Source organism: Siphateles boraxobius, unplaced genomic scaffold, assembly GCF_051911475.1.
Source record: "Siphateles boraxobius isolate OS27281-9 unplaced genomic scaffold, OSU_SipBor_1 30, whole genome shotgun sequence".
NCBI classification, from domain to species: domain Eukaryota; kingdom Metazoa; phylum Chordata; class Actinopteri; order Cypriniformes; family Leuciscidae; genus Siphateles; species Siphateles boraxobius.
In genome coordinates, this window is record NW_027508920.1 from 1,183,127 (window position 1) to 1,209,340 (window position 26,214).

General features: G+C 45.4%; 1 protein-coding gene across 1 annotated transcript; it reads left to right on the plus strand.

The window, feature by feature from the left end:
• The first annotated feature begins 5,236 nt into the window (after nucleotides 1–5,236).
• On the plus strand, nucleotides 5,237–9,178 carry olfcw1 (olfactory receptor C family, w1). Its single transcript, XM_077248515.1, has 6 exons — nucleotides 5,237–5,457; nucleotides 5,632–5,920; nucleotides 6,058–6,894; nucleotides 7,230–7,460; nucleotides 7,745–7,868; nucleotides 8,280–9,178. The coding sequence occupies exons 1-6, from the start codon at nucleotides 5,237–5,239 to the stop codon at nucleotides 9,176–9,178; spliced, it is 2,601 nt and encodes an 866-aa protein (XP_077104630.1).
• The last annotated feature ends 17,036 nt before the right edge of the window (nucleotides 9,179–26,214 follow it).

The following is a 26,214-nucleotide window of genomic DNA, read 5'->3' on the forward strand; positions in this document are numbered from 1 at the left end:
GAGGAAGAGGCAGCTATCTGGAAGACTACAACAGTTGACCAAATGTCTGAAGAGGAGGATGCTATCTTGGATGGAAAGTCGGTGTGGGTTGTTCGGCCTCCAACCCGTAGTACAGTTTTGTCTGCGCAGTGTGGGGTGCTACAAAAAAGACTGGAAGCAGACCAGAAGTACTTGGGAACTCATCATGCACGAGTTGTTGCAGATCGAGTCGCGGTGGAGACCACAGAAGCTGGCCTGTGAATTATTTTAGTATTACGCATCTAAATATTATTCTATTTTATAATTTGAATATTCTGTTTTTTTTATATAGTATTATTTATCTTATAAAGTATTATTTATAGATTTTATTATATATAATTCTATATAGATTTCTATATATATACTGCATTTATATATTCTATACAATTCCATATTGTTATCTATTTATAAATTGTATTATTTATATATTGTACTATTTATATATTCTAAAGTATTTGTATATTATATTGTTTTCTATATATTATACACAGGCCTTATATATTATATGGGGTTATATATTGTATGACTAATAGTATAGTGTATTCTGTGCTAATGTATTTTTATTTATAGAATTTTGACTGTGTGTATATATATATATGTCATGTGCCCAGTGTAATTTACAAATAATAAAAATAACAAACTCAACTTTGTCTATCTGATTGTCTTGACATTATAACCATGAACACCAATGATAATAAATATTAATAATGAGTAATAATAAACCCAAATGAGGCCATAAACTGGACCAATAGTGTGGGGGTTTAGAGGAGGGACAAAGCATTGAGCAGCCAATCCTATGTAAGACCTCTGACCAATTGAAGGAGGCCACTGCCTTGTGTCCCAAAGGTGTGAAATGCTAAAATTCCCTTGCATTGACCCCGACCGGGGGATTATTCACCATGGTAACTGATGGCCCTTAGTGGCTCCCTGCTGTGCCCCAAACTTGGTACATATCCAGGAGTATTTGGGATTGTGTGACGGGACAGCAAACTCCCGTACACACACGTTTATTTGTGAAGTACACAGGAGGAGTACTCAGGAGTTTTACATGCCCGATTACAGCTCTTTTCACGCAGTGTGTGAATGCTGAAGTAACACATCTACTTTGCGCAGACATAGCGAAGCTGCTGTGCAAAGGGGCCATAGAATTGGTACCACCTTCTCTGAGCGAGTTAGGCTTCTATAGCCTTTATTTTCTCGTAAAATCAGGGTTTGCGAATTATGAACTATCTGGACGATTTGGCACAGTCAGAGACAGAACTGCTATCTCACAGAACTGTGCTCCTCAGTCACATGGAGAGCTTGGGTCTCACGGTCAACCCGACCAAGAGCTCATTACTGCCCAGTCAGTCAATTTCCTTTCTAGGAATAGAACTGGACTCTGTGGCCATGACGGCTCGTTTATCGACACAGCGCGCGCCGTGTTCGACACCTAGCCGCATCTTTCCAGAAGGGCAGCATCATTCCTCTGAAGTCATTCCAGAGGATGCTGGGCTGTTTGGCCTCAGCTGCAGCAGTTCTTCAGCTGGGCTTACTGCGTATGTGCCCGCTTCAACGCTGGCTCAATGCTCGTGCGTCTCGCCGAGCTTGGGCTGCTGGCTGCGAACGAATCAGAGTGACTCAGACCTGTATTACGGCTCTGCAGCCCTGGTTAACAGCCGGCAGGTATCAGCGGGGTGTGATGATGGGAGCGGTCTCGTACTGAAAGCTCATCTCGACAGATGCGTCCAACTCAAGTTGGGGTGCGCTCTTCGAGGACAGACCGGTCTTTGGCCTGTGGTCAGACCAGGAGAAGTTCCTTCACATAAACTGTCTGGAAATGTTAGCGGTCGAGAACGCGCTGAAGCGCTTCCTCCCGCTCATACAGGACCACCATGTTCTAGTCTGATCAAAAAACATGTCAGTGGTTTCCTACGTGTACCGTCAGGGCGGCGTCAGATCCAGGAACCTCTGCGATCAGACAGAACGCTTCCTCACGTGGTCTCAGCACCACCTGCGCTCGCTGACAGCTGCACATGTGCCAGGCCACCTGAATGACGGCTCAGACAAACTATCCAGGGACAACTTTCCCCCAGGGGAATGGTGCCTGCACCTCCAAACGGTCCAGATATTATGGTGCCTGTTCGGCAAAGCAGAAGTCGACCTATTTGCGTCTATCACTCAAACCCGTTTTCCTGACAGCACTGTCATCAGTGAAACGTGTGGGGGACTTACACGCGCTGTCTGTCAGCGCCGAGTGTCTCGAGTTCGGGCCAAATGTCTCAAAAGTCATCCTCAAACCTAGACACGGTTATGTTCCTAAAGTGATTGGCACTCCATTCAGAGCGCAGGTCATTTCTCTATCGGCTCTGCCTTCATCCGATAATGAGAGCGACGTTAATCTCCTCTGCCCATTCAGGGCACTGAGGATTTACACTGCGCACTCCGCCCCATTCAGGCGCTCGGAGCAGCTTTTCGTTTCGTTGGTGGGCGCACCAATGGTCTCGCCGCCTCGAAACAAAGCCTATCCAGTTGGATTGTGGACACTAAAGCAGCCGCTTACACGTCGACAGGTCTGCAATGCCCCCTGGGCATTAGGGCTCATTCCACCAGAGGCATGGCCTCTTCGTGGGCATGGTCCAGCGGAATTTCTATTCACGCCATATGTGTGGCGGCGGGCTGGGCCTCCCCGTCCACCTTTGTCAGGTTTTACAACCTAGAAGTTCCCGCTCTGCAGGCAAAACTTCTGTCAGTTTAAGTGAGATGTACGTTCTGTCCACAGATGTTCGTGCGCAGGCTACTCTCACGTATACTAGCTCTTCTGGTTGAGCTGCACTATTGGGTATGTGCTATATGCTTATACAGATCGATGCTTGGCGCGCACGGCGTTGACAAAGGGTTGCCGTAGCGTAAGCTAACTTACGCAATACGAGAGAACCTCTCGTAAGAGAACGTATCGGTTACCTAACCAAACCTTGGTTCTCTCTAGAAGAGGGAACGAGTATTGCGTAACCTGCCATGCTTGCGCCACGAGTGTTTTTCGCTTCAGTCGATGAAAACCAGAGAATACAGCCTACAGGCCCTGCTTATATACGCTAAGCCACGCCCATTCTGGCGGGCTTTGACGCTGTGAAGGCGCGAGCGCCCTTCATTGGAGGTGACGTCACGTCGGGCTCAGTGGTAGGCTGCTGCAGTTCCCGCAGGGCAGCCTATGAGCACGCTAGACAGCCTGCTCTAGGTCTGCTAGCTGCTGCACTGCGTTGACAATGGATACAAAAATTAAGGATAATTTTTTGGCGTCAATATCTCGAGAAGATGAATCTTTCCCGTAGCGTAAGCTAGCTTACGCAATACTCATTCCCTCTTCTAGAGAGAACGGAGGTTAAGTTAGGTAACTGATACGGTATAACTGAACTGTGTGTGTGTGTGTGTGTGTGTGTGTGTGTGTGTGTGTGTGTGTGTGTGTGTGTGTGTGTGTGTGTACCTGGTTTTCCCTGTGTTATGGGGAGCAAATGTCCCAACAAGGATAGTACTACCAGTAAATGTTGACCTTATGGGAAAACTTTTTGGTCCCCATGAGGAAAACAGCTTATAAATCATACTAGGCGATGTTTTTTTGCAAATGTAAAAATGCATAACATTTTCTGTGATGGGAAGGTTTAGGGATAGGGGTAGGGGACAGAATATGACCCATGCTGGTGAAATGCGCACTGGTTAATTATGAGTTACAGGCAAAACAAGTGAAACATTTGGGTGAATTTGAGGTTTTCACAAAAATTTGTTCTTTAGGCACTCGTCTACCAATCCCAATGCTCCAAATACCAATAAAATGTATCTTTATTTGTACAATTTCTGAGAGGACTACCTTTCCTTGGCCGTTTTTCTCTGCTCACTTCTCAACGACTGGTGCTTACCCTCAGCACAAGATATCACAGATATTGTTTTAAAGTGCAGCATTCCAACTTAGTGAATATAGCGAATTCTTGATGGCATGAGTCTGAACCATTGAAATGTGATTTTCAAACTCATGCTGATGTAAACAAAACGATCTTATTCACACTGATTGACATATCCGAAGTTTGTGCACTTAGCACAATACACGCTTAGCGAGTATTCGCGGACATATTAGCTGTTATTTCTTAAGCGAACATTTGGTTGACAGTTGGGGAAAAACATCTGTTGTGTAACATTAAATTAGATCCGTGTGGTACAGTAGGTCTTAATTTATAGGCTGTCTGTTTCATTAATGTTAATCAAACAATTGTGGTGTCATGGAAAACAAAAAGTTGAATATACATTTGTCCTATAGATATTTGGTTTTGAATTGGTTTGTGCCAAATTTGGTGGTTTCATTAGGAAGTTTGAGGTATGGTTGCTAGGTGAGTTTGTTTTGGAACCTTTAAACTTTAAAACTTTAACTCGATTTTTCTGAAAATTGACTTTCCTTACTCTATCAATTTCAAACAGGTGTAGCTCATTATTTTTTGTCTGATTCCAACTAATTGCACATCATTTTGAATAGAGAATGCGATATTGCCAATCTTATTTTTGAAAATATGCTCATTGCGACTCATTTCACCAGCGTGGGTCACATATAGAGTTTGTGAATAAAAAAAAAATGTATGTCAATAGGATGTCCCCATTAAACATGGAAATCAAAAATGTGTGTGTCAAAATATGATCAGTGATATGTTTCCCTTATTTTTTTTTTAAATATTGAGCTTGACAAGGTCAACATATGTATTGTCAATACAAAATTCAGTGAAGATTGGCAAAAATGGTTTCCTGGGAATGACCCAGCCATACACATGTATTAATTTATTTTCATTTTCATTTTCATTTAAAGAAACTTTCATTTAAAATGTGTATGTTTTTGTTTTCAAATTCTTATCTTTTATTGTTTCTGAATGTCACAAACCCTCTTTTTCAGGGACTTTCCCTTCTTGTTCTCTTATTGAATATTATAATTGAAATATACTGTTTTGAAGAGATTGGAGATTCTAGGTTTTGTTATTTTATTGGGTATCATTTATTATGAATAGGTTGAATTGATGCCGATATTAGGTTAACACACTGTATATTGTGTGTACGCATAGCTTTGTCCACATATGTGTATGTGTGTGTGCCCACATTTTATGTCCCTGTAGAGAGCATGTTCAGTACATTACCTCTATAAAGTCCTTCATCCAGATCCCCAGTTTCCAGTTGTGGCTTAGAAGAACACTGTGCAGAGATCGAGATGAAGATGCCAGTTCTCCAGGTTGTACATTTGCTATTTTCTTTTCTCTACCCTGCTCAAAGCAACTCAGAGGCAGACTGTAAACTCTGGAAGGACCTAGACTCAACTGTGGTCTATAAGGAGGGCCATGTAGTTCTAGCTGGGATGTTTCCCATCCACTCCAAAGGTGTAAACCAGGAGCTGAACTTTAGAAGTCAGCCAGACCAGAGGAAATGTACGGGGTAATGAAAAAATCAGATGGAGTTCCTATTTAAATTAGACACCAAAACTGATTATTGCTTATTTAAGTTTATTGTTTTAAATATACATATTGTTTAGACTAAATGTTCTGTCTTTGTATTAGCCTGTGATTAAATAATCTATTTTTGAGTTTTGAAATTAGATATTTCTTTCAGGTTTAACATGCGAGTGTTCCGCTGGTCTCAGTCAATGATCTTTTTCATTGAGGAGATCAACCGAAACCCTACCCTTCTGCCAAACATCACACTGGGCTACAGGCTATATGACACATGTGGGCTGACTGCTCTGTCTCTGAGGACTGCATTGTCTGTAGTCTCCCAACCCATGAAGAGAAGCAGTTTGGGGGAATGCTCCTCCCCAAGAATCTCCATCATTATTGGGGACTCTGGATCCACCCTGTCAATGGCCATTTCCAGAATACTCAACCTGTTCCGTATCTCGCTGGTGAGGGCAGATCAGCAAGACAAAATTATTTGAAATTAAGGAATTCTGTATTTGTGTACTCTTTGCCACTGAAAATCTTTCTATGTTAACTCCTCTTTCAATCTTTTTATAAATCTCTGTCCACATCTCTGCTTCAGGTGAGTTATTTTGCCTCATGTTCTTGCCTGAGTGATAAGCACCAGTTCCCTTATTTCTTTCGCACAATTCCGAGTGATGTTTATCAAGCTAGCGCTCTTGCTCGTTTGGTAAAGCACTTCGGATGGACTTGGGTGGGCACAATAGGGGCAGATGACGCTTATGGGCGCACCGGCATAGATCTCTTCACCACTGCAGTGGCACAGTTGGGTGTGTGTGTGGCTTATCGAGTGATCATACCCAAACTGCCAACTCAGCAACAGCTGCAGGATATTGTCAAGACCATTCGAGATTCTACAGCACTTGTTTTGGTTGTTTTTGCCATTGAGGAGGACATCAAGCCAGTAGTGGATGAAATAGTTAGGCAAAATGTGACCGGGAAGCAGTGGGTGGCCAGTGAAGCCTGGGTGACTTCCACTCTCATCTCCACTAAAAAGAACTACCCCTCACTAAGTGGCACCATCGGCTTTGCCATCCGCCGAGCTGAGATACCCGGCTTAAAACAATTCCTTGAAAGCATACAGCCCCAGGCTGAGCCTTACAATGCATTTGCAAAGGAGTACTGGGAAACACAGTTCCAGTGCTTATTAAACACGAGTCTTCCTGCTCCCTCCACAACTGAACAAGTGCACTACACCCATAGCTGTACTGGCATGGAAAGGGTCCAGGACATTCACAGTATCTATAATGACGTGTCAGAGCTCAGGGTGACATACAACATGCACAAGGCTGTTTACACGGTGGCACATGCACTGCATAACCTGCTTATATGTCAAAAAGAGATTGGGTCTGCCTTGACACAGCAGTGCCCTGATATTGATAATCTACAGCCCTGGCAGGTACAGCAATACATGCTTGTGTGCATTTCAATAAATCAGTGTCAATGTAACCTTTAAGAGAAACATTTATGTGGCATTATATTGTTATTGTTATTATTATTATTATTATTATTATTATTATTATTATTATATTTTAACTTTTCTTTAATATATATATATATATATATATAAAAGAAAAGTTAAAAAATAATAATAATAATAATAATAATAATAATAATAATAACAATTCATTATATATATATATATATATATATATATATATATATATATATATATATTTGCCATATTATACATTATGCCATGGGTAATATTTCCTGTGCTTTAATCTTCTCCAGGTTGTTGAGGTCCTGAGAAAAGTGAACTACACAAACATGTTTGGAGATTTGATCCACTTTGATAAGAATGGAGACCCCGTCGGGTCATATCACATAGTGAACTGGCAGAGAGGGTTGGATGAGGGTACGGTACAGTATGTTACAGTGGGTCGCTTTGACTCCTCTCTTTCGACAGCACAACAGTTACTGCTGAACCAGGACAAAATCATCTGGCATGGAGGAACTAAGGAGGTAAAATTATGGAGTCTCATACTCTGTTACTAATAATCAGAATTTATTTTTTATTTTTATTTTTTTGGACAATTCTACTTATTTTAAATAGTGTCTGATTATAATTGTTTTCATTATTACATCAAAGGTGACACATTTAGTATCAGTTCTTCAATTGCTTAGAACTTGGGAATTTATTTTTATAATATTTTTTTATTTTATTATTTTTTTGTGGGTTGTGGCTATCTAGTCTCTATAATCACACAGATAGTTTGATTATAATCTCTTGTCTCTCTCTCTTATAGATACCAGTATCTGTGTGCTCTGCTAGTTGTCCACAGGGATACAGAAAGGTTACACGAGAGGGTCAGCCTGTATGCTGCTATGACTGTGTGCTTTGTGCAGAGGGCAGCATCAGCAATATTACTGGTATTATCAGACTGATAACCATATACATACAATGACTGGTATTACTCACGGATGACATCACGGTTTTCTCCAGAGCGGCTATATATATAAATTAACTAAATTAATATATTTTTACAACAAAATGAAACATGACTGAACTTACTTAAGCTGGTCTGTGACGCTTTTTTCTTCTGGAAACAAATGTTGTTGCATTTTCCTGTTATCTCTGTAAATCTGCTTTGAAACAATCTATATTGTAAAAAGCGCTATATAAATAAATGTGACATGACTTGACTTGACATGACTTGACTCTGTTTGCATCAATTAACCTTTTTTTTAAACCATTCATTACAAATCAACAATTAAACTTCTTTCCCTTTAATGAATTTTAGGTGAATTTCCCTTTCTGTGTGTTTATGCGTCCATTTTCAGATCAACCTGAATGCATGCTTTGCCCTGAAGACTTCTGGTCCAATCAACGTCGAAACCTTTGTGTTCCCAAGCAGATTGAGTTTCTATCCTACTCTGAGGCTTTTGGCATGGCCCTGGCAGCTGTAGCCATTCTGGGTGTGGTTGCTGCGATGACAGCTGCTGCAATCTTCTTTCGCCATCGCGACACACCCCTGGTCCGAGCTAATAATTCGGAACTAAGCTTTCTGTTGCTGATTTCTCTCACTCTCTGCTTCATATGTGCGCTAACCTTCCTGGGTCAGCCATCACGCTGGGCATGCCCTCTTAGACGGACTGCTTTTGGCTTGAGCTTTGCCCTCTGCCTCTCCTGTCTCCTTAGTAAGACTCTAGTGGTGCTTATGGCCTTTAAAGCCACACTGCCTGGTAACAACAATGTACGCTGGTTTCGCCCCCCTCAGCAGAGACTGGGTGTCTTTTTATGTTCAGTCCTGCAGGGGGGGGTTTGCGTGGTTTGGCTTATCACAGCACCACCATATCCAGTAAGGAACACCTGGCTGTACCGCGATCGGATCATTTTAGAATGTCACCTGGGTTCAGTTGCCCTTTTCTGTTGTGTGTTGGGTTACATTGGCTGCTTAGCTGCCTTCTGCTTCATCCTGGCTTTTCTAGCCCGAAAATTGCCTGATAATTTTAATGAAGCCAAATTCATCACATTCAGTATGCTCATATTCTGTGCTGTTTGGATCACCTTTATCCCAGCCTATGTCAGTTCCCCAGGGAAATTTACTGTAGCTGTGGAGATATTTGCCATTTTAGCTTCTAGTTATGGAGTACTTTTGTGTATTTTTGCACCTAAATGTTACATCATTATTTTCATGCCTGAGAGGAATTCTAAAAAGTTTCTCATGGCCCAAAAATGATTAACCATCTCATGATGTACTCTTTCATGTTTTTTTAATGCTTTTTAACATTCACTTATGTGTTAACACATTTAATGAATCCATTAAAAAAGAAAAAAACTATGTGTGTTGAATCGCTTTATGAGGTAATAATCAGTCTTGGCCTGTGACAATGAATGGAAGTAAATATTTTATTAAACTCAGACACACATGCAAGTATGTTGTTCTGCCACTAGAGAGCACTAATATTCCAGTAAAACTCTTCAGTTAGACATCACAATGATGTGACACTTGCACCAGACTCATTGGAAGCCTCTAAAAATGTAAATAAAAACTATTGTCATCATGACCACTTTCTTTTAATAAAGTATAACAGATGAATCTCTCTCTAGCTAGTCTGTGACAAAGCTGAAACATCTGCCTGCAGATCTGAAATGTTTAGTTAAAAATACAACAAAAAACGGTAATATAGTGAAATATTATTACAATTTAAAATAACTGTTTTCGATTTTAATATATTTTCAAATATTATTTATTCCTGTGATCAAAGCTGAATTTTCAGTATCATTACTCCAGTCTCAGGTGTCATGTGATCCTTCAGAAATCACTATAATATGATGATGTGATGCTCAAGAAACATTTCTCATTATTATCAATGTTAGAAACAGTTGTGTACCTTTTTTTAGGATTCTTTGATGAACAGAAAGTTAAAAACAAGATAATTTATTTGAAATAGAATCTTTTGTAACATTATAAGTGTCTTTACTGTCACTTTTGATCAATTTAATTCCTCCTTGATGAATAAAAGTATTGATTTATTTTATTTATTTCCCCCCAAAGAATAAAATAAAAATTCTTACTGACCCCAAACTTTTGAATGGTAGTGTTTAATGTTACAAAAGATTCTATTTCAGATAAATGCTGTTCTTTTTAACTTTCTATTCATCAAAGAATCCTGAAATAAAAATGTAAATAACTGATTTCTACATTGATAATAATGAGAAATATTTCTTGAGTATCAAATCATCATATTATATTGATTTTTGAAGGATCATGTGACACTGAAGACTGGATTAATGATGCTGAAAATTCAGCTTTGATCACAGGAATAAATTATATTTTTAAATATATTACAATCGAAAACTGTTATTTTAACTTGTAATAATATTTCACAATATTAATGTTTTTTGTTGTATTTTTAATGAAATAAATACAGCATTGGTGAGCATAAGTGACTTATTTTAAAAACATTAACCATCGTACCGACCCCAAACTTTTGAACTGTAGTGTATATATAATCCAAATATAAATGAAAGTCAAAAGCACATTTTTAGTACATAGTCATATCTGGAAACAAATTCAAATAGGCTATATGGGCCATTCTACAGATTTCTTTCAAAGTTAGAGTTGGAAACATTTCGAAAAGAAAATTTTCTTTTTCCATAAATTTCTTATAAAGTATTCTTTTTAAAAGTAGTCCAATACATTTTATCATACATATTTTAAAGTTAAGGATTCATTAGTTTGATATAGCTTACATTGGAACAAACACTATAATAACATATTAGTTGATGAGTTTATTTTTGACAAACATACTATATATTTAAAATATGAGTAGAAACTGGCCAACAAAAGCTTATTTGATATTTTAGAATAAAAACTTTATAATCTATCCAAAACTTCGAAATGTTGTCTTTCATATTTCATCTGTAACATAGTAAACAACAGCGCCCATCTGTGCCGTTAATTCATTCACACACAGAAACAGTCTTTTTGCGTTCACAGACTCTATTCCATATCACGATTAGAACAAAGCACAAGAATAAAAAAACGAAGTATTCACAATTCTCGGCTAGATCTGTTGCTCCTCGAAATGAAACTAAACCAGCACATGTTCTGAGGTAAATGTCCCAGGATTATTCCTCACAGCCTCGCAAGACGACATAGTACATTAATCTGATGATTACATTTGATGTGTTATCGAGTTGATGTGGGCGTTTACACGTTTGCATGGATTGCCTCAGATTGTTTGCGTTTGAATAGCGCGCGCTCTCCGTGGGCGTGTGAAATTAGCAGAATAATGAGGTGCGAGAATGTTAATGAGAACGGCTGACATCTCTTTCTCTCTTATATAGATTACATTAACATAGAATATTTGTTTTAGTTTTGAGTGAGATAATTTAAAAGTACAAACTTAAACGATTATAAAGATATATTGATCATGCCTGGGTAAATAGTATTCGCTGAGTTTTGTTTAAGTTTAGAGACGCGCTCCATTTTAAGTCCTAAGTATTTTAAGTCTATTTTGCTGCTATGTGAAAAAAATCGAGCAAAACGTGCCGGCACGTTTGCCAACCCCAGAGGGTTATGTATCAAATAATGAGACTAAGTTTGATACTTGCATGTCTCGCCCATTTGAATTAAACTGTCCATATGCAATTTGTTGATGCTCCAGTTGATCTTTGATGAGAGAGAACCAGTGGGAGTCAGAGGATCTTTGGTGAATGGAAAGACAAGGCTGCAGCCTAGCGCAAGTTTGGGGGTCCTTGGGGGACTTCTAGTTCAGCATCCTATTCACATTAGGACTTCTCAGGAAGGACCAAGAGAGTAAGAGAGCAAGGGGCTAAGAGAGCAAGAGAGCTAAGAGAGCTAATCTTGTGATCAGTGATTTTTAACCCTCTGAGGTCTGAGGTGTTTTCTGGGTCCTGGAGGTGTTCTGACATGTGCTTATTTCTGTTACTTGTGACATTTTCATGGCTAAAGTCTTATTACATTGTATTCAGCACAAACTCTGCTACAGTAATATGTCAGTAGCATGTATGTAAAAGTTTGGAGTATTAAGATAATAATGTTTATGCGTGGTTTGTGAAAAAACAAAAAACAAATGTCACTGAAAAAGGTCATAAAACCCATAGTAATTATTTCTTCACAAGACTTTTGAAAATTGTATCAAGTAGCCAAGAATATTTGCTCCAAAACTATGTCGAAATCATCCTGCATACTCATTTAGATAAGACAATATATTGATTTAAAATTTGTATGACGTGTTTTGTGTGAGAAAGCTTTATGCGAGGAGGCGTGATCTCTCCTTAATATGAATGCATTTTACACCTGAGAAAGACAAAGACCCTCCCCTAATGGCCCTATCAGGTGCTATCAGGTACCGATCATTATGAGGAGCCTTGCACAAAGAATGAGGATAAATTAAAAAAAGAATGGCTTTTAGATTGTCTGAATTTATTTACAACACAACATAATCCAAAGATACACAACAAAGGACAGAAAGCACATTAGTATACACACTGATCTAAAGAAAAAGACTTAAACAGTCACATACCTTTGTGCCATTCCTGAAACATAGTAGCCTACATACCTGTCATGTCCAAGGTGTTTGACTTTTCATTTTACCATGTTCATGTACAGAGACTGTGAATGTTGAAGTCAGCAGGACTCATTCAGTGGCATCTGGTCCCTTTCTAAAAAATAGATAAATAAACACCTGTAAACATGTTGAAATCAAGACAAACTATGGGCTGTACGATTCTGGGAATACATTTTAGATTTTTCACTCACACACACACACACACACACACATATATATATATATATATATATATATATATATATATATATATATATATACACACCCACTGCCGTTCAAAAGTTTGGGGTCAGTATGATTTTTAATGTTTTTAAAAGAAGTCACTTATGCTCACAAAGGCTGCATTTATTTGATAAAAAATACAAAACAAGCCCAGTAATATTGTGAAATAATATATCAGTAAATCAGCTGTTCCCTTTCGAGGGAACTCGAACTGCGTCGGTTACGACACTAGGGGAACGCCCTTCAGCGTAGCGCGTCTGAATTTATGAATGAAACCGAATCCAATCCTATTGGCGTTGCGTGATGACGTAGCGTGTGACGGCATAAGCGGATGTATACAAAAGCACGCCAGCACACAGAAATGTCAGCTTTTTGCTATTCAGCAAGCGCTCTGTGTATGTGTGAACAAGTCTGTCCTATTTGGTGTTGTATGTCCTGTTAAAGTAAGTTGCAGATCTCGCGTTTGCCGAGGCAGCGCTTAGATTACGAGTGTATTTTGCAATAAGATTCTGTGGCTGGGATCTCGCGTTTGCCGAGGCAGCGCGTAGGTTTAAGGTTTGCCTCGCAGTTGCAATACAGAATCTAGTAGCTCGGATCTCGCGTTTGCCGAGGCAGCGCTTAGATTACGAGTGTATGTTGCAATAAGATTCTGTGGCTGGGATCTCGCGTTTGCGAGGCAGCGCGTAGGTTTAAGGTTGCCTTGCAGTTGCAATACAGAATCTAGTAGCTCGGATCTCGTGTTTGCCGAGGCAGCATGTGAGTACGAGGCATGAACAGTCAGCTCCTGAGGGTGCTGGCTGTGTTCACTGAGAAATAACTCGCCGCACACGTGCGTTTCGGGTATCTCAGCCTCGCGCCTGTTGACTTTCTTCTCGAGAGATGAAAGCCAAAGATATTGTGTACTACTCGTATCTCGCGTTTGTTAAGGCAACGCGTTATGGGTCTGCAATAAAAGGGGACACACGCGATCTGATAAATAATACTGTTTAGGTGCGAGGCATTCATTGAGAAATATCTTGACGCGTACAGCCGTGCGCTGTCAGGTGTTTCAGTCTTGCGCCTGTTGACTTTCTTCTCCAGGGATGAAAGCCAAATTATAACGGCTCGAATCTCCCGTTTGCCGAAGCAGCCTGTAGGTTACGAGATTGTATAATTAAAAACAGTATTCTGGTGTTTATGGCTGCATTTAATTCCTACAGCCTACCATTCAGACCGTGTTTCACTTATCCAGTGTTATGGCTGCATTTAATTCCGAGGAGTTAAAGTAATTAAAAATTGTATCTGACTTAGAACTTGGTTAGATATTTTAATTCAGCCTACCATCTGAAGGAGAGTATCGCTTCTAGAGGTCCCCCTCAAAAAAAAAAGAAAAAAAAGCTGAGCTTGGGATTCTAGGCGGCGCTCTCGCCCAAAGCCTTTCAGGCCAGGAAGGCGTCGGGAGAAAGGTCCTAACTTGTGTGAGACCTTGGAGGGCTGTCCCCCCCGAAAGAGAGCGATCAAGATCCCCTCTCTCACCGGGCCCTCAGGAAACTGGTGTCAGCATCCCGCTGCTAGTTGCGCTTCGGGACACATCAGTTTCCAGCGATTGCACGCTGCTCTGTCTGCCCCAAGAGCTTGCGGCCAGGCAGCGCCGGCATCCGCACACCGAGAGTCGTTTTCGATTATTCCCTGCCGGTCTTCCACTTCAGGGTATCGTGAAGGGCTCTCACAAGACACTTGACACCAGCCCTGAGGGGCTGGTTCCCTTGCTGAATTTTGTGGAGGCATGGTAATGTCTCCCCAATATTTCTCCATGGGTCCTGCGCACTGTTAAAATTGGATACAGGCTGCAGTTCCGGGTCCGCCCACCAAGGTAAGTATCAACGGGGTTGTTTGGACTGCAGTAGACCCACAGCAGGGTCAAGTGTTAGAACAGGAAGTTCACTCGCTGCTGGAAAAAGGGGCCATAGAGCTAGTTCCCCCACCAGTCAGGGAGTCCGGTTTCTACAGCCGGTACTTCGTAGTTCCAAAGAAGGATGGAGGGTTGCGTCCAATTTTAGATCTGAAGCATCTGAATCGGTCTCTGAGGAGATTCAGGTTCAAGATGCTCACTATTCCTATCATCGTGAGTCAAATTCAATCCGAGGATTGGTTTGTCACGATAGATCTAAAAGACGCCTACTTCCACATCTCCATCCTTCCATCTCACAGGAAGTTCCTGAGGTTTGCTTTCGGGGGCGAAGCTTACCAATATCGGGTTCTTCCGTTCGGCCGAGCACTCTCCCCTCGCACTTTTACCAAGTGTATGGATGCAGCTCTAGCACCCCTGAGGCGAATATAGGCCCAGTCGCGAGAGCTGGCGATTCGGCATCGAGATGTCGTCCTCGCCCGCATCCAGAGCCTGGGGTTGAGACTCAACAAGAAGAAGAGCGTGTTGACACCAGCCCAGAGAACCACGTTCCTTGGAGTGGTGTGGGACTCGGTCCCGATGCGAGCACAGTTGTCTTCTGCTCGGATCGAGTCTATCCTGACCACAGTGTCCAGGATAAGCTAGGCCAGGCCGTCACTGTCAAACACTTTCAGAGAGTGTTGGGTCTCATGGCAGCAGCGTCCAGCGTGATACCTTCTGGCCTGCTACACATGAGAGCTTTACAGTGGTGGTTGAGAACCAAGGGGTTTTCCCCGAGGGGAAATCCATTCCGCTTGATAAGGGTTACGCACAGATGCCTTCGTTCCCTTTCAATATGGAAGAAGCCTTGGTTCCTGTCCCAGGGTCCCAATTGGGAGCTTTATGTCGCCGAGTATCTATTTCGACAGACGCCTCCCTCACGGGCTGGGGCGCGGTCATGGACGGCCGCTTTACGAGAGGTCTCTGGCAGGACCATCATTCCTCTTGGCACATAAATTGCCTAGAAATGTTGGCGGCGTTCCGGGCTCTGAGGAGCTTTCTGCCAGACCTCCATGGTCGCCATGTCCTAGTAAGATCCGACAGCATGTCGGTGGTATCTTACCTAAACCGTCAGGGGGGTCTGAGGTCGCGCCCTCTGTGCAGACTGGCGCATCAGATACTCCTGTGGTCCCAGCGGAGACTGTCGTCTCTCAGGGCGATGTATGTCCCGGGGGACCAGAACCAGGGAGCAGACGTACTGTCGAGGCAGGGGCTGAGGCCCGGGGAATGGAGACTCCACCCCGAGGTGGTGGAGTTAATATGCGAGAGGTTTGGCCCAGTGGAAGTGGACCTATTTGCGGCTCCAGAGACGACACACTGTCCACTGTGGTTCTCCCTCACACATCCAGCCCCGCTGGGGTTGGATGCCATCATGCAGACGTGGCCGAGGCTGCGTCTGTACTCCTTTCCCCCAATCGCTCTGCTCCCAGCAGTTCTGGAAAGGGTCCGTCGGGACGGGGTCAGCCTACTATTAGTAGCCCCGTGTTGGCCGGCCCGAGTATGGTTTTCAGACATCATCCTGCTTCTGGCAGGCCCGCCATCGCAGATCCCTCTGAGGAGGGACCTGTTGTCTCAGGCAGAGGGCTCAGTTCTCCACCCTCGGCCCGAGCTGTGGAAACTGTGGGTCTGGCCCCTGAGGGGGCACAGTTCCTAGAAGCCGGCCTGTCAGCAGAAGTGGTTGAAACTATATTCACTTCCAGAACTCCCTCCACGAGGAAGTTATACGGCCTTAAGTGTAATGTTTTTTTCCATTTGGTGCAGAGAGCGTGTTTTGGACCCAGTTCACTGCCCAGTGGCTTCAGTGCTGGAGTTTCTCCAAGACCGCTTTTCTGCCGGGCTTACCCCGTCCACACTCAAGGTTTATGTGGCTGCCATTGCGGCATTCCACGCTCCTCTGAGTGATGGTCCTCTGGGGAGGCATCACCTGGTCGTACGTTTCCTCCGGAGCCTGGAGGATGAGACCTGCGACTCACACCAGGGTTCCCTCTTGGGACCTGGCAGTGGTTCTCGAAGGGCTGGCCGAGGCCCGCTTCGAACCATTGGAGTCGGCTGAGGCCAAGAACCTTTCATTTAAGGTGGTCTTTTTGTTGGCCATTACTTCTCTGAGGAGGGTAGGAGATCTCCAGGCGCTCTCTATTTCCAATGGGTGCTTGGAGTTTGCTCCAGGCAACATTAAGGCCATCGTGCACCCCCGGCCCGGCTATTTGCCCAAGGTGCCATCTAATGTGGCACGGCCTTTGGTTCTGCAGGCATTTCATCCTCCACCTCATGTGACGGCGGATGAGGAGAGACTTCATCTGCTATGCCCTGTCAGAGCACTGCAGTGTTATATCCTGAGGTCCTCCTCATGGCGGAAGTCGGACCAGTTGCTGGTGTGTTTCGGGTCGCCCAAGAAGGGGCTTCCCGCCTCTAAGCAGACCATCAGCAACTGGATCATTCGGACTATTTCCCTGGCCTATCAGGTGTGCAATTTGCCTTCACCTATGGCCGTGAGGGCTCACTCCACCAGAGGCATGGCGTCCTCTAGAGCCCTCCTTTCAGGGGTTTCTATCCATGACACATGTGAGGCAGCTGGCTGGGCCACTCCGCACACATTCATGAGGTTTTACAGTCTGGACCTTTCCTCTTCACCCGGTGCACGAGTGCTTTCTTCCTAGATTGTGCCTGAAGACAGCTTCACACTAGGATGAGCGGGGTTCGTTGTGGTATAGTGGGTATCTCGTTCCCCTAGTGTCGTAACCGACGCAGTTCGAGTTCCCTCGAAAGGGAACGTCTCGGGTTACGTATGTAACCCTTGTTCCCTGAGAAAGGGAACGAGACACTGCGTCGGTTCGCCACACCTCACCCCGCCTGGAGCACTTGCTTCATAGCAAAAGCTGACATTTCTGTGTGCCGGCGTGCTTTTGTATACATCCGCTTATGCCGTCACACGCTACGTCATCACGCAACGCCAATAGGATTGGATTCGGTTTCATTCATAAATTCAGACGCGCTACGCTGAAGGGCGTTCCCCTAGTGTCGTAACCGACGCAGTGTCTCGTTCCCTTTCTCAGGGAACAAGGGTTACATACGTAACCCGAGACGTTTTCTATGTAAATATATAGTAAAGTGTAATTTATTCATGTGATCAAAGCTGAATTTTCAGCATCATTACTCCAGTCTTCAGTGTCACGTGATGCTTGAGAAATCAGTATAATATGATGTTTTCATGCTCAAGAAACATTTTTCATTATCATCAATGTTGAAAACAGTTATTTACATTTTTATTTCAGGATTCTTTGATGAATAGAAAGTTCAAAAGAACAGCATTTATCTGAAAAATAATCTTTTGTAACATTAAACACTACCGTTCAAAATTTTGGGGTCAGTAAGAATTTTTATTTTATTTTTTGGGGGAAATAAATAAAATGGTTCAATACTTCATCAAAGAGGAATTAAATTGATCAAAAGTGACAGTAAAGACATTTATAATGTTACAAAAGATTCTATTTCAAATAAATGCTGTTGTTTTTAACTTTATGTTCATCAAAGAATAAAAAAAAGGTACACAACTGTTTTCAACATTGATAATAATCATAAATGTTTCTTCATCATATTATACTGATTTCTGAAGGATCATGTGACACTGAAGACTGGAGTAATGATGCTGAAAATTGGGTGGAAACATCATGCTTTGGGGCTGTTTTTCTGCCAAGGGACCAGGACGACTGATCCGTGTAAAGGAAAGAATGAATGGGGCCATGTATCGTGAGATTTTCAGTGAAAACCTCCTTCAATCAGCAAGGGCATTGAAGATGAAACGTGGCTGGGTCTTTCAGCATGACAATGATCCCAAACACACTGCCCGGGCAACAAAGGAGTGGCTTCGTAAGAAGCATTTCAAGGTCCTGGAGTGGCCTAGCAAGTCTCCAGATCTCAACCCAATAGAACATCTTTGGAGGGAGTTGAAAGTCTGTGTTGCTCAGCGACAGCCCCGAAACATCACTGCTCTAGAGGAGATCTGCATGGAGGAATGGGCCAAAATACCAGCAACAGTGTGTGAAAACCTTGTGAAGACTTACAGAAAATGTTTGACCTGTGTCATTGCCAACAAAGGGTATATAGCAAAGTATTGAGAAAAACTTTTGTTATTGACCAAATACTTATTTCCCCCCACAATTTGCAAATAAATTCATTAAAATGCTACAATGGGATTTTCTGGATTTTTTTGTTCTCATTTTGTCTCTCATAGTTGAAGTGTACCTATGATGAAAATTACAGGGCTCTCTCATCTTTTTAAGTGGGAGAACTTGCACAATTGGTGGCTGACTAAATATTTTTTTGCCCCACTGTACATAATGTGTTCTTATTAGCTAATCAGATGTGGCTTCGTCATTACGTAGGGATTAGTTCACTGCTTGTTTATGTTTAGCGTCAGTATGCTCGCAGTTTCCACTGCGGATGGTTATATATGAACCCATCAGCGCTGGGCAAGAGCATAAAACTGCGTTGATGTAACGTTGTGTCTTGATAAGTGAAGTAAAGTTCCTGAAACTGACTCTCTTTGTTGTGTGCTTCTCTTCACGCCTCCATGGACACTGAATCCAACCAAACACAAGAAAGCACAACAAGTGGTGTCAGAAGCTGAGCGTGATTGACAGTCATCACTCATCAGCGAATTGTGAGTTTTGTGAACTGCTGGGACATCCATTGTAATTCAATGGACATCAGAAAAACTGCAAAACCCTGTTGTGAAGAAGTACTATAGACTGACTGACCACGTTTAGTCGTCGCATTAACTAATAAATTCACGGAGAAAAAAACAGTGGAGAGGCTTGGCTGCTGGCAGTCTGTCAAACCCAGCGCTGATGCTGGCTACCTGCCAACTTGCACAGATACGACTAGAGAGCCCTGCAAATCTACATTGAAGCTCACAAGTCACAGAATATATTTCAGGAAGAAAATCAAACAAAAGTATATATATAAAAAAGTTTTAGCTGAATTGTAATATAACATGGATATGAGTGAGCCAGAAGTCATACCTGGAGCATCAGCTGCTCCAGACCCCCCACAATGGCTACAGACTGTGCTGTCACAACAAAATATCCAACTCCAACATGCCATTTCACCTCTACTCCAAAGACTGGAGGCAACAGAGGCTAGTGTGTTAGCTCTCAAGCAGCAGCCCCATGCCAGCACGATAACACGACGTGGTCACCACCCACATGAAGACACTACCACACTTGCAGCTGCCCCTGATAGAACTCTTATGACAGACGGAGACGCCACAGGGCCTTCGGATGCTGAACAGCTTTTTGCTGGTGAGCTCGCAGTCATTGATAGACATGTTCAGAGCCCAACCAGCCCTACTTTATCCACACCTGGCCCTGATGTAAGACCCAGAAGCCGTGCACAGGGAGCCAGCCATTATAATGGCTCTTTCAACTTGGGCCCAAACATGCACACACCTTTAACTGTTTCAGCTCCCTCCCATCACCTCACAACCCCTCGTGGCAGAACTTCAGATGGACCTAAAGCTAAACTTGACACTTACGATGGTAAGGATGACTTTGGTTGCGAGATGATTTCCAGAAAAAAAAAAAAAAGATATATATATATATATATATATATATATATATATATAACGATTAGAAATGGCATATTGTATCCATAATTGTAACAAAATACAAAAATAGTTGTTAAATAAAAAATAAAAAACATGCAAATAAAAAAAAGCCATCAGCCTTTTCATTTTCCTTGACCATTGGTCCTGAGGTGTTGACGACAGATTAACGGTCACTTTACTACAGCACCAAGTTAAAGAGTCTCTGACACGTAGGTATTTTTTTAGGCTTTAAGTATAGGATAATATTGTTTTAGAAATGAAACGTTGGTTAATAATCGACCAAAGAGTACAAAGGAAGGCCAGCAGAGGTGCCAGCGGAGGAGAGTGGAGGAGAAGTACCACCGTCGAACATGCCATAGACCTCAGATACGGAAAGAGGCAGGCGTGTGCATAAAGATCACATCCATCAGCAATCGGATCAGCCTTCCTCCAGCTGGTGGACAGAGTGAAGAAAGGGAAATATGCTTTACAATTAGATGAATCTACAGATGTATCAAACTCTCCCCAGCTGCTTGAATTCGTCAGATACAGTTTTGACGGAAAACTTAACAAGGACATTCTGTTTTGCACCGCGCTTGAGGGAACGTGCACAGGCGAGGACATTTTCACAAAACTTGACAACAAACTAAAAGAAGAGGGACTGTCTTGGGGTGAGTGCATCAGTGTGTGTACAGATGGTGCTGGAGCAATGCTGGGAAAAAGAAAGGTCTTCAAGCAAGAGTCTTGCAAGTGTTGTCTCATATGAATTTCACGCATAGTATTATACACAGAGAAGCTCTTGCAAGCAAAACACTTGACCCAGAACTTTAACGTGTTCTGGAGACTGCGATAAAAATTGTCAACTACATAAAAGCGCGTCCACTCAATATCAGGCTGTTTTCCACTCTCTGTCACGAACTGGGATCGGAGCATGACTGCTTGCTGTTCCACACGGAAGTCAGGTGGCTTTCGCGAGAGAATGTGCTCAGCCACCTGTTTGAGCTGTGGGACGAAGTGCGCTTATTTCTGATGGAGCATGGGTCCCAGCTTGCTGACCACCTCACTGATCCTGACTGGTTAACAATGCTAGCGTATTTGTCTTGTATATTTGAAAAACGTCTCGGTTACATATGGTAACCCTCGTTCCCTGAGGGAGGGAACGGAGACGTAGGTCATGACTGACCAATAGGAATCTCGCTAGAGAGGCCAATCTACTTCGAGTGAAACTAAAACAAGCCAATACACATTGGCGTGCAATCATTTGTATCAGCTGCGCGCCCTCGTTAGCGCGGGTATAAACGAGCAGCTGGTGCGATTGCACACTAGTTTTTTGCTGAGGAGCCAAGCCTGAGAAAGCTGGCCGCCCCGGCGGGCGGCAGCGGATGTGGCGACGGGACCTACGTCTCCGTTCCCTCCCTCAGGGAACGAGGGTTACCATATGTAACCGAGACGTTCTCTATCGGTCAGTCACTACAACGTAGGTCATGACTGACCAATAGGAATCCCTACCAAAGCGCCACAGCCGCTGCACCCCATCCAGCGCCCCCGTGCAAGCCTCTACACCTTCTTGCCTGGAAGGACGATAGGCGGAGGCTTACACAGAGTGAGTCTGACACTGTTGTTCCGTAATAACCCATACAGTGAGATATTGGATAACACTGGGAAAGCGTGCCCTTTCTGTTTAGGGAGGAACGCTGCGGAAGCCACTTCTTCAAAGAGTTATGTGGAAATGCATATGGACTAGCCGAAGGCTGTACTGCATATGAAATAAAGGGTGACTTAGCCCAAGGGAAAGACACGGGCTTCCGATAGGAGCAGCCGTGGAATATACACATATGGGATCCCCGTAGGGTCACACAAATGGAACCCAGCCCAGATCCGGTTCTCAAGGATTCAGCGGATAAGGGCCTGGCGCCGGACGCTCCGCCAAGTCCGGGCCGAGGGGTTTTGGAGGACTCAACAGGTTTTACTCTGGAGCAATAAGGGTGCACAGTAGGGTGCAGCAAGCCGACAGAGCCAGACCTCTCAGTGCTTCTACCCGTCTAGGGTGAGAACACGGGAGGACACCGGCTCTACACGTAGGCTATAGTATCTAGCGAACGTGTTAGGTGTCGCCCAGCCCGCAGCTCTACAGATATCTGTTAGCGAGGAGCCACGTGCCAGCGCCCAGGAGGATGCAACGCCTCTCGTGGAGTGTGCATGCAACCTGAGCGGGCAGGGCACGCCTTGTGCTTGGTAAGCCAAGGCGATGGCATCCACTATCCAGTGGGCCATCCTCTGCTTGGAGACAGCCTTTCCCTTCTGCTGGCCTCCGTAACAGACAAAGAGCTGGTCTGAGGTCCTGACGCTTTGAGTTCTGTCCACGTACATACGCAGAGCGCGAACGGGACAGAGCAAAGCCAGGGCTGGGTCTGCCTCCTCCAAAGGCAGCGCTTGCAGGTTCACTACCTGGTCTTTGAAGGGAGTGGTAGGAACCTTGGGCACATAGCCAGGCCGGGGTCTTAGTACCACGTGGCTGTCACCCGGCCCGAACTCTAGGCACGATTCGTCGACCGAAAAAGCGTGCAGGTCTCCTACCCTCTTGACAGAGGCCAGTGCAACCAGCAGCAAAGTCTTCATGGAAAGAAGCTTTAAGTCTACTGACTGCAGAGGCTCAAAGGGAACATCCTGAAGTGCTCGAAGCACCAGGGAAAGATCCCAAGAGGGTATGGAGGGGGGTCGAGGAGGATTTAATCGTCTCGCCCCCCTAAGAAACCTGACGACCAGGTCGTGCTTTCCCACTGCTTTGCCATCTATGTGGTCGTGATAAGCTGAAATAGCGGCAGCATGTACTTTGAGGGTGGAGGGAGACAGTCTACGCTCCAACCCCTGCTGCAAGAAGGAAAGCACAGACCCTATCGGACATCTTCGGGGGTCTTCTCGGCGAGAAGAACACCACTCGACGAACAGGTTCCACTTCAGGGCGTAAACACGTCTCGTGGACGGCGCCCGTGCTGAAGTGATGGTGTTAAGTACCTCAGGGGGTAAGTCACCTAAACCCTCCGCGTCCCGTCCAGGGACCAGACATGGAGTTTCCAGAGGTCTGGACGCGGGTGCCATAGGGTGCCCCGTCTCTGAGTCAGAAGGTCCTTCCTCAGAGGAATGGGCCAGGGAGGGACTGTCACAAGGAGCATGAGTTCTGGGAACCAAGTCCGGGTGGGCCAATAGGGAGCCACCAGAAGGACCTGCTCCTCGTCCTCCCTGACTTTGCACAGTGTCTGCGCAAGTAGGCTCACTGGGGGAAACGCATATTTGCGAAGGCCCCGGGGCCAGCTGTGTGCCAGTGCGTCCGTGCCGAGTGTTCCCTCGGTCAGGGAGTAAAACAGCTGGCAGTGGGAGGTCTCTGAGGAGGCAAACAGGTCTACCTGAGCCTCCCCGAACTCTCTCCAGATCAGCTGAACCGCCTGGGGGTGGAGTCGCCATTCTCCCGGGAGCACAGCTCGTGATAGCTCGTCGGCCACACGGTTGAGCAAGCCGGGGACATACATGGCTCGAAGCGACCTCAGATGCTTCTGACTCCAGAGGAGGAGATGGCGGGCGAGTTGCGACATGCGACGGGAGCGTAGACCACCTTGTCGGTTGATGTACGCAACGGTCGCAGTGTTGTCCGTACGGACCAGCACGTCCCTGCCCTGTAGCCGTCTTTTCAAGCGGGTCAGGGCGAGATGTACTGCTAGCAACTCGAGGCAGTTGATGTGCCAATGCAGTTGCCAATGCAGTCCGTCCACACCCCTGACACTGCATGCCCGTTGTACGTGGCACCCCAGCCGGTGGCAGAGGCATCTGTGAATACCACAGCATGCCTGGACACCTGTTCCAAGGGGACTCCTGACCACAGGAACGAGGGGTCTGACCACGGGCTGAAGGTCTGGCGGCACGCCGGTGTGATTGCCACCCGGTGAGTGCCATGATGCCACGCCCATCTCGGGACTCGGCCGTGAAGCCAGTGCTGAAGCGGTCTCATATGTAGCAGGCCGAGCGGGGTTACCGCTGATGCTGCTGCCATATGCCCCAGGAGCCTCTGAAAGAGTTTCAGTGGGACCGCTGTCCTGCCCTTGAACGTGTTCAAGCAGTTCAGCACCGACTGAGCACGCTGCTCTGTGAGGCGCGCTGTCTGGGCGACCGAATCCAACTCCATACCGAGAAAAGAGATCCTCTGCACAGGGGAGAGTTTGCTCTTTTCCCAGTTGACCTGAAGACCCAACTGGCTGAGGTGCCTGAGCACTAGGTCCCTGTGTTCGCATAGCTGATCTCGAGAGTGTGCTAGTATGAGCCAGTCGTCGAGATAGTTGAGGATGCGAACGCCCTGTTCTCTCATGGGAACAAGGGCCCCCTCCGTGACTTTCGTGAAGACACGGGGGGACAGGGACAGCCCGAAGGGTAGGACTTTGTACTGATATGCTCGACCCTCGAACGCAAAGCGCAGAAATGGCCTGTGTCGAGGAAGAATCGAGACATGAAAGTACGCGTCCTTCAGGTCGATCGCTGCAAACCAATCTTGGGGACGGATGCATTCGAAAATGCGTCTCTGCGTGAGCATTTTGAACGGTAGCTTGTGGAGGCTCCGATTCAAAACTCGCAGATCCAAGATCGGTCGTAACCCACCCCCTTTCTTGGGTACAATGAAGTAGGGACTGTAGTGCCCTGACCTCATATCGGCTGGAGGGACCGGCTCTATCGCATCCTTCGCCAGTAGGACTGCGATCTCCGCACGCAAGACATGGGCATCGGCTGCTCTCACTGTAGTGGAGTGGATGGCCCGAAACTTGGGGGGACGCCGGGCGAACTGAATCGCATAGCCGAGCCTGATGGTTCGAATGAGCCAGCGAGACGGCCTGGGGAGCGCTAACCAGGCTCGCAGAGACCGTACAAGCGGGACCAAAGGGACCGAAGGCGTACCCGGAGTGGGGCAGCGAGGTGGAACACAGGGACGCAGCTCGGGAGGCTCTCTCTGGGAGGCGGCCCGTAGCGGGGTCTGAGTGTGCTGTGCAGCACTTACCTGGTTCCACGGGGCAGGAGGTGCGGGAGGCGGCTCGATGGCGTTCTCGGACCGTACGCAGCTGCCGGCTGGCGATAGAAGAGGCGGATGAGAGTGGTGAGGATTCTGACCCCCCACTACTCTCCGGGCCCTCTTCGGACCCAGAGATGATAGAAATTGCTCTTTTATTGAAAATTTGGGTACCGCTGGTTTTAAGGCCAGCGGCGGAACACAAACAAAACGGAACAAAGGATTTTCCACCCGGCCCTCTTCCGGGGGAGGGAGCGATGCAGTCATCGTCTCCTGGAGAGCAGTCCCTTCCACCTCTGGGTCGCCCGTCCTAGGGCCGCTTACCCTTGGCTTTGCCGCCCCTCTTGGCGGGGGCCTGGACGGGCGGGGCGCCCTGCCTGCGACTGGCTCCACGGTGCCGCTTGGATGGAGGCTGCTGCTGCGGCGCGGGAGCAGGGGCAGACGCAGGCGGACGCCCACGGCGACGAGCAGACCGAGGAGCCGCGGGCGGTGGGGTGGAGGCAGCAGCTGACCGCCGCGGCAGGATATGTTTAATGGCCTCAGTCTGCTTCTGTACAGCCGAGAACTGCTGGGCGAAGTTCTCGACCGCGTCGCCGAAGAGGCCGGTCTGGGACACGGGGGAGTTAAGGAACCTGATCTTGTCGGTCTCCCGCATGTCAGCCAGACACAGCCAGAGGTGGCGTTCCTGGACCACTAGTGTGGACATCGCACGACCCACTGACCGCGCAGTGACCTTCGTCGCACGAAGCGCGAGGTCAGTTGCGGCACGAAGTTCTTGGAGAACTTGTGGATCATGACCACCCTCGTGCAGGTCCTTCAGTGCCTTGGCCTGATGAACCTGCAACAACGCCATAGCGTGCATGGCAGAGGCAGCTTCCCCACAGGCCTTGTAAGC

Bases quoted from the DNA above. Each gene is read 5' to 3' on its own strand.
- olfcw1 (XM_077248515.1), top strand. From the start codon at position 5,237: ATGAAGATGCCAGTTCTCCAGGTTGTACATTTGCTATTTTCTTTTCTC. The intron at 5,458-5,631 runs GTAATGAAAAAA...TATTTCTTTCAG, and splicing joins GACCAGAGGAAATGTACGGG to GTTTAACATGCGAGTGTTCC. The intron at 7,869-8,279 runs GTATTATCAGAC...GTCCATTTTCAG, and splicing joins CAGCATCAGCAATATTACTG to ATCAACCTGAATGCATGCTT.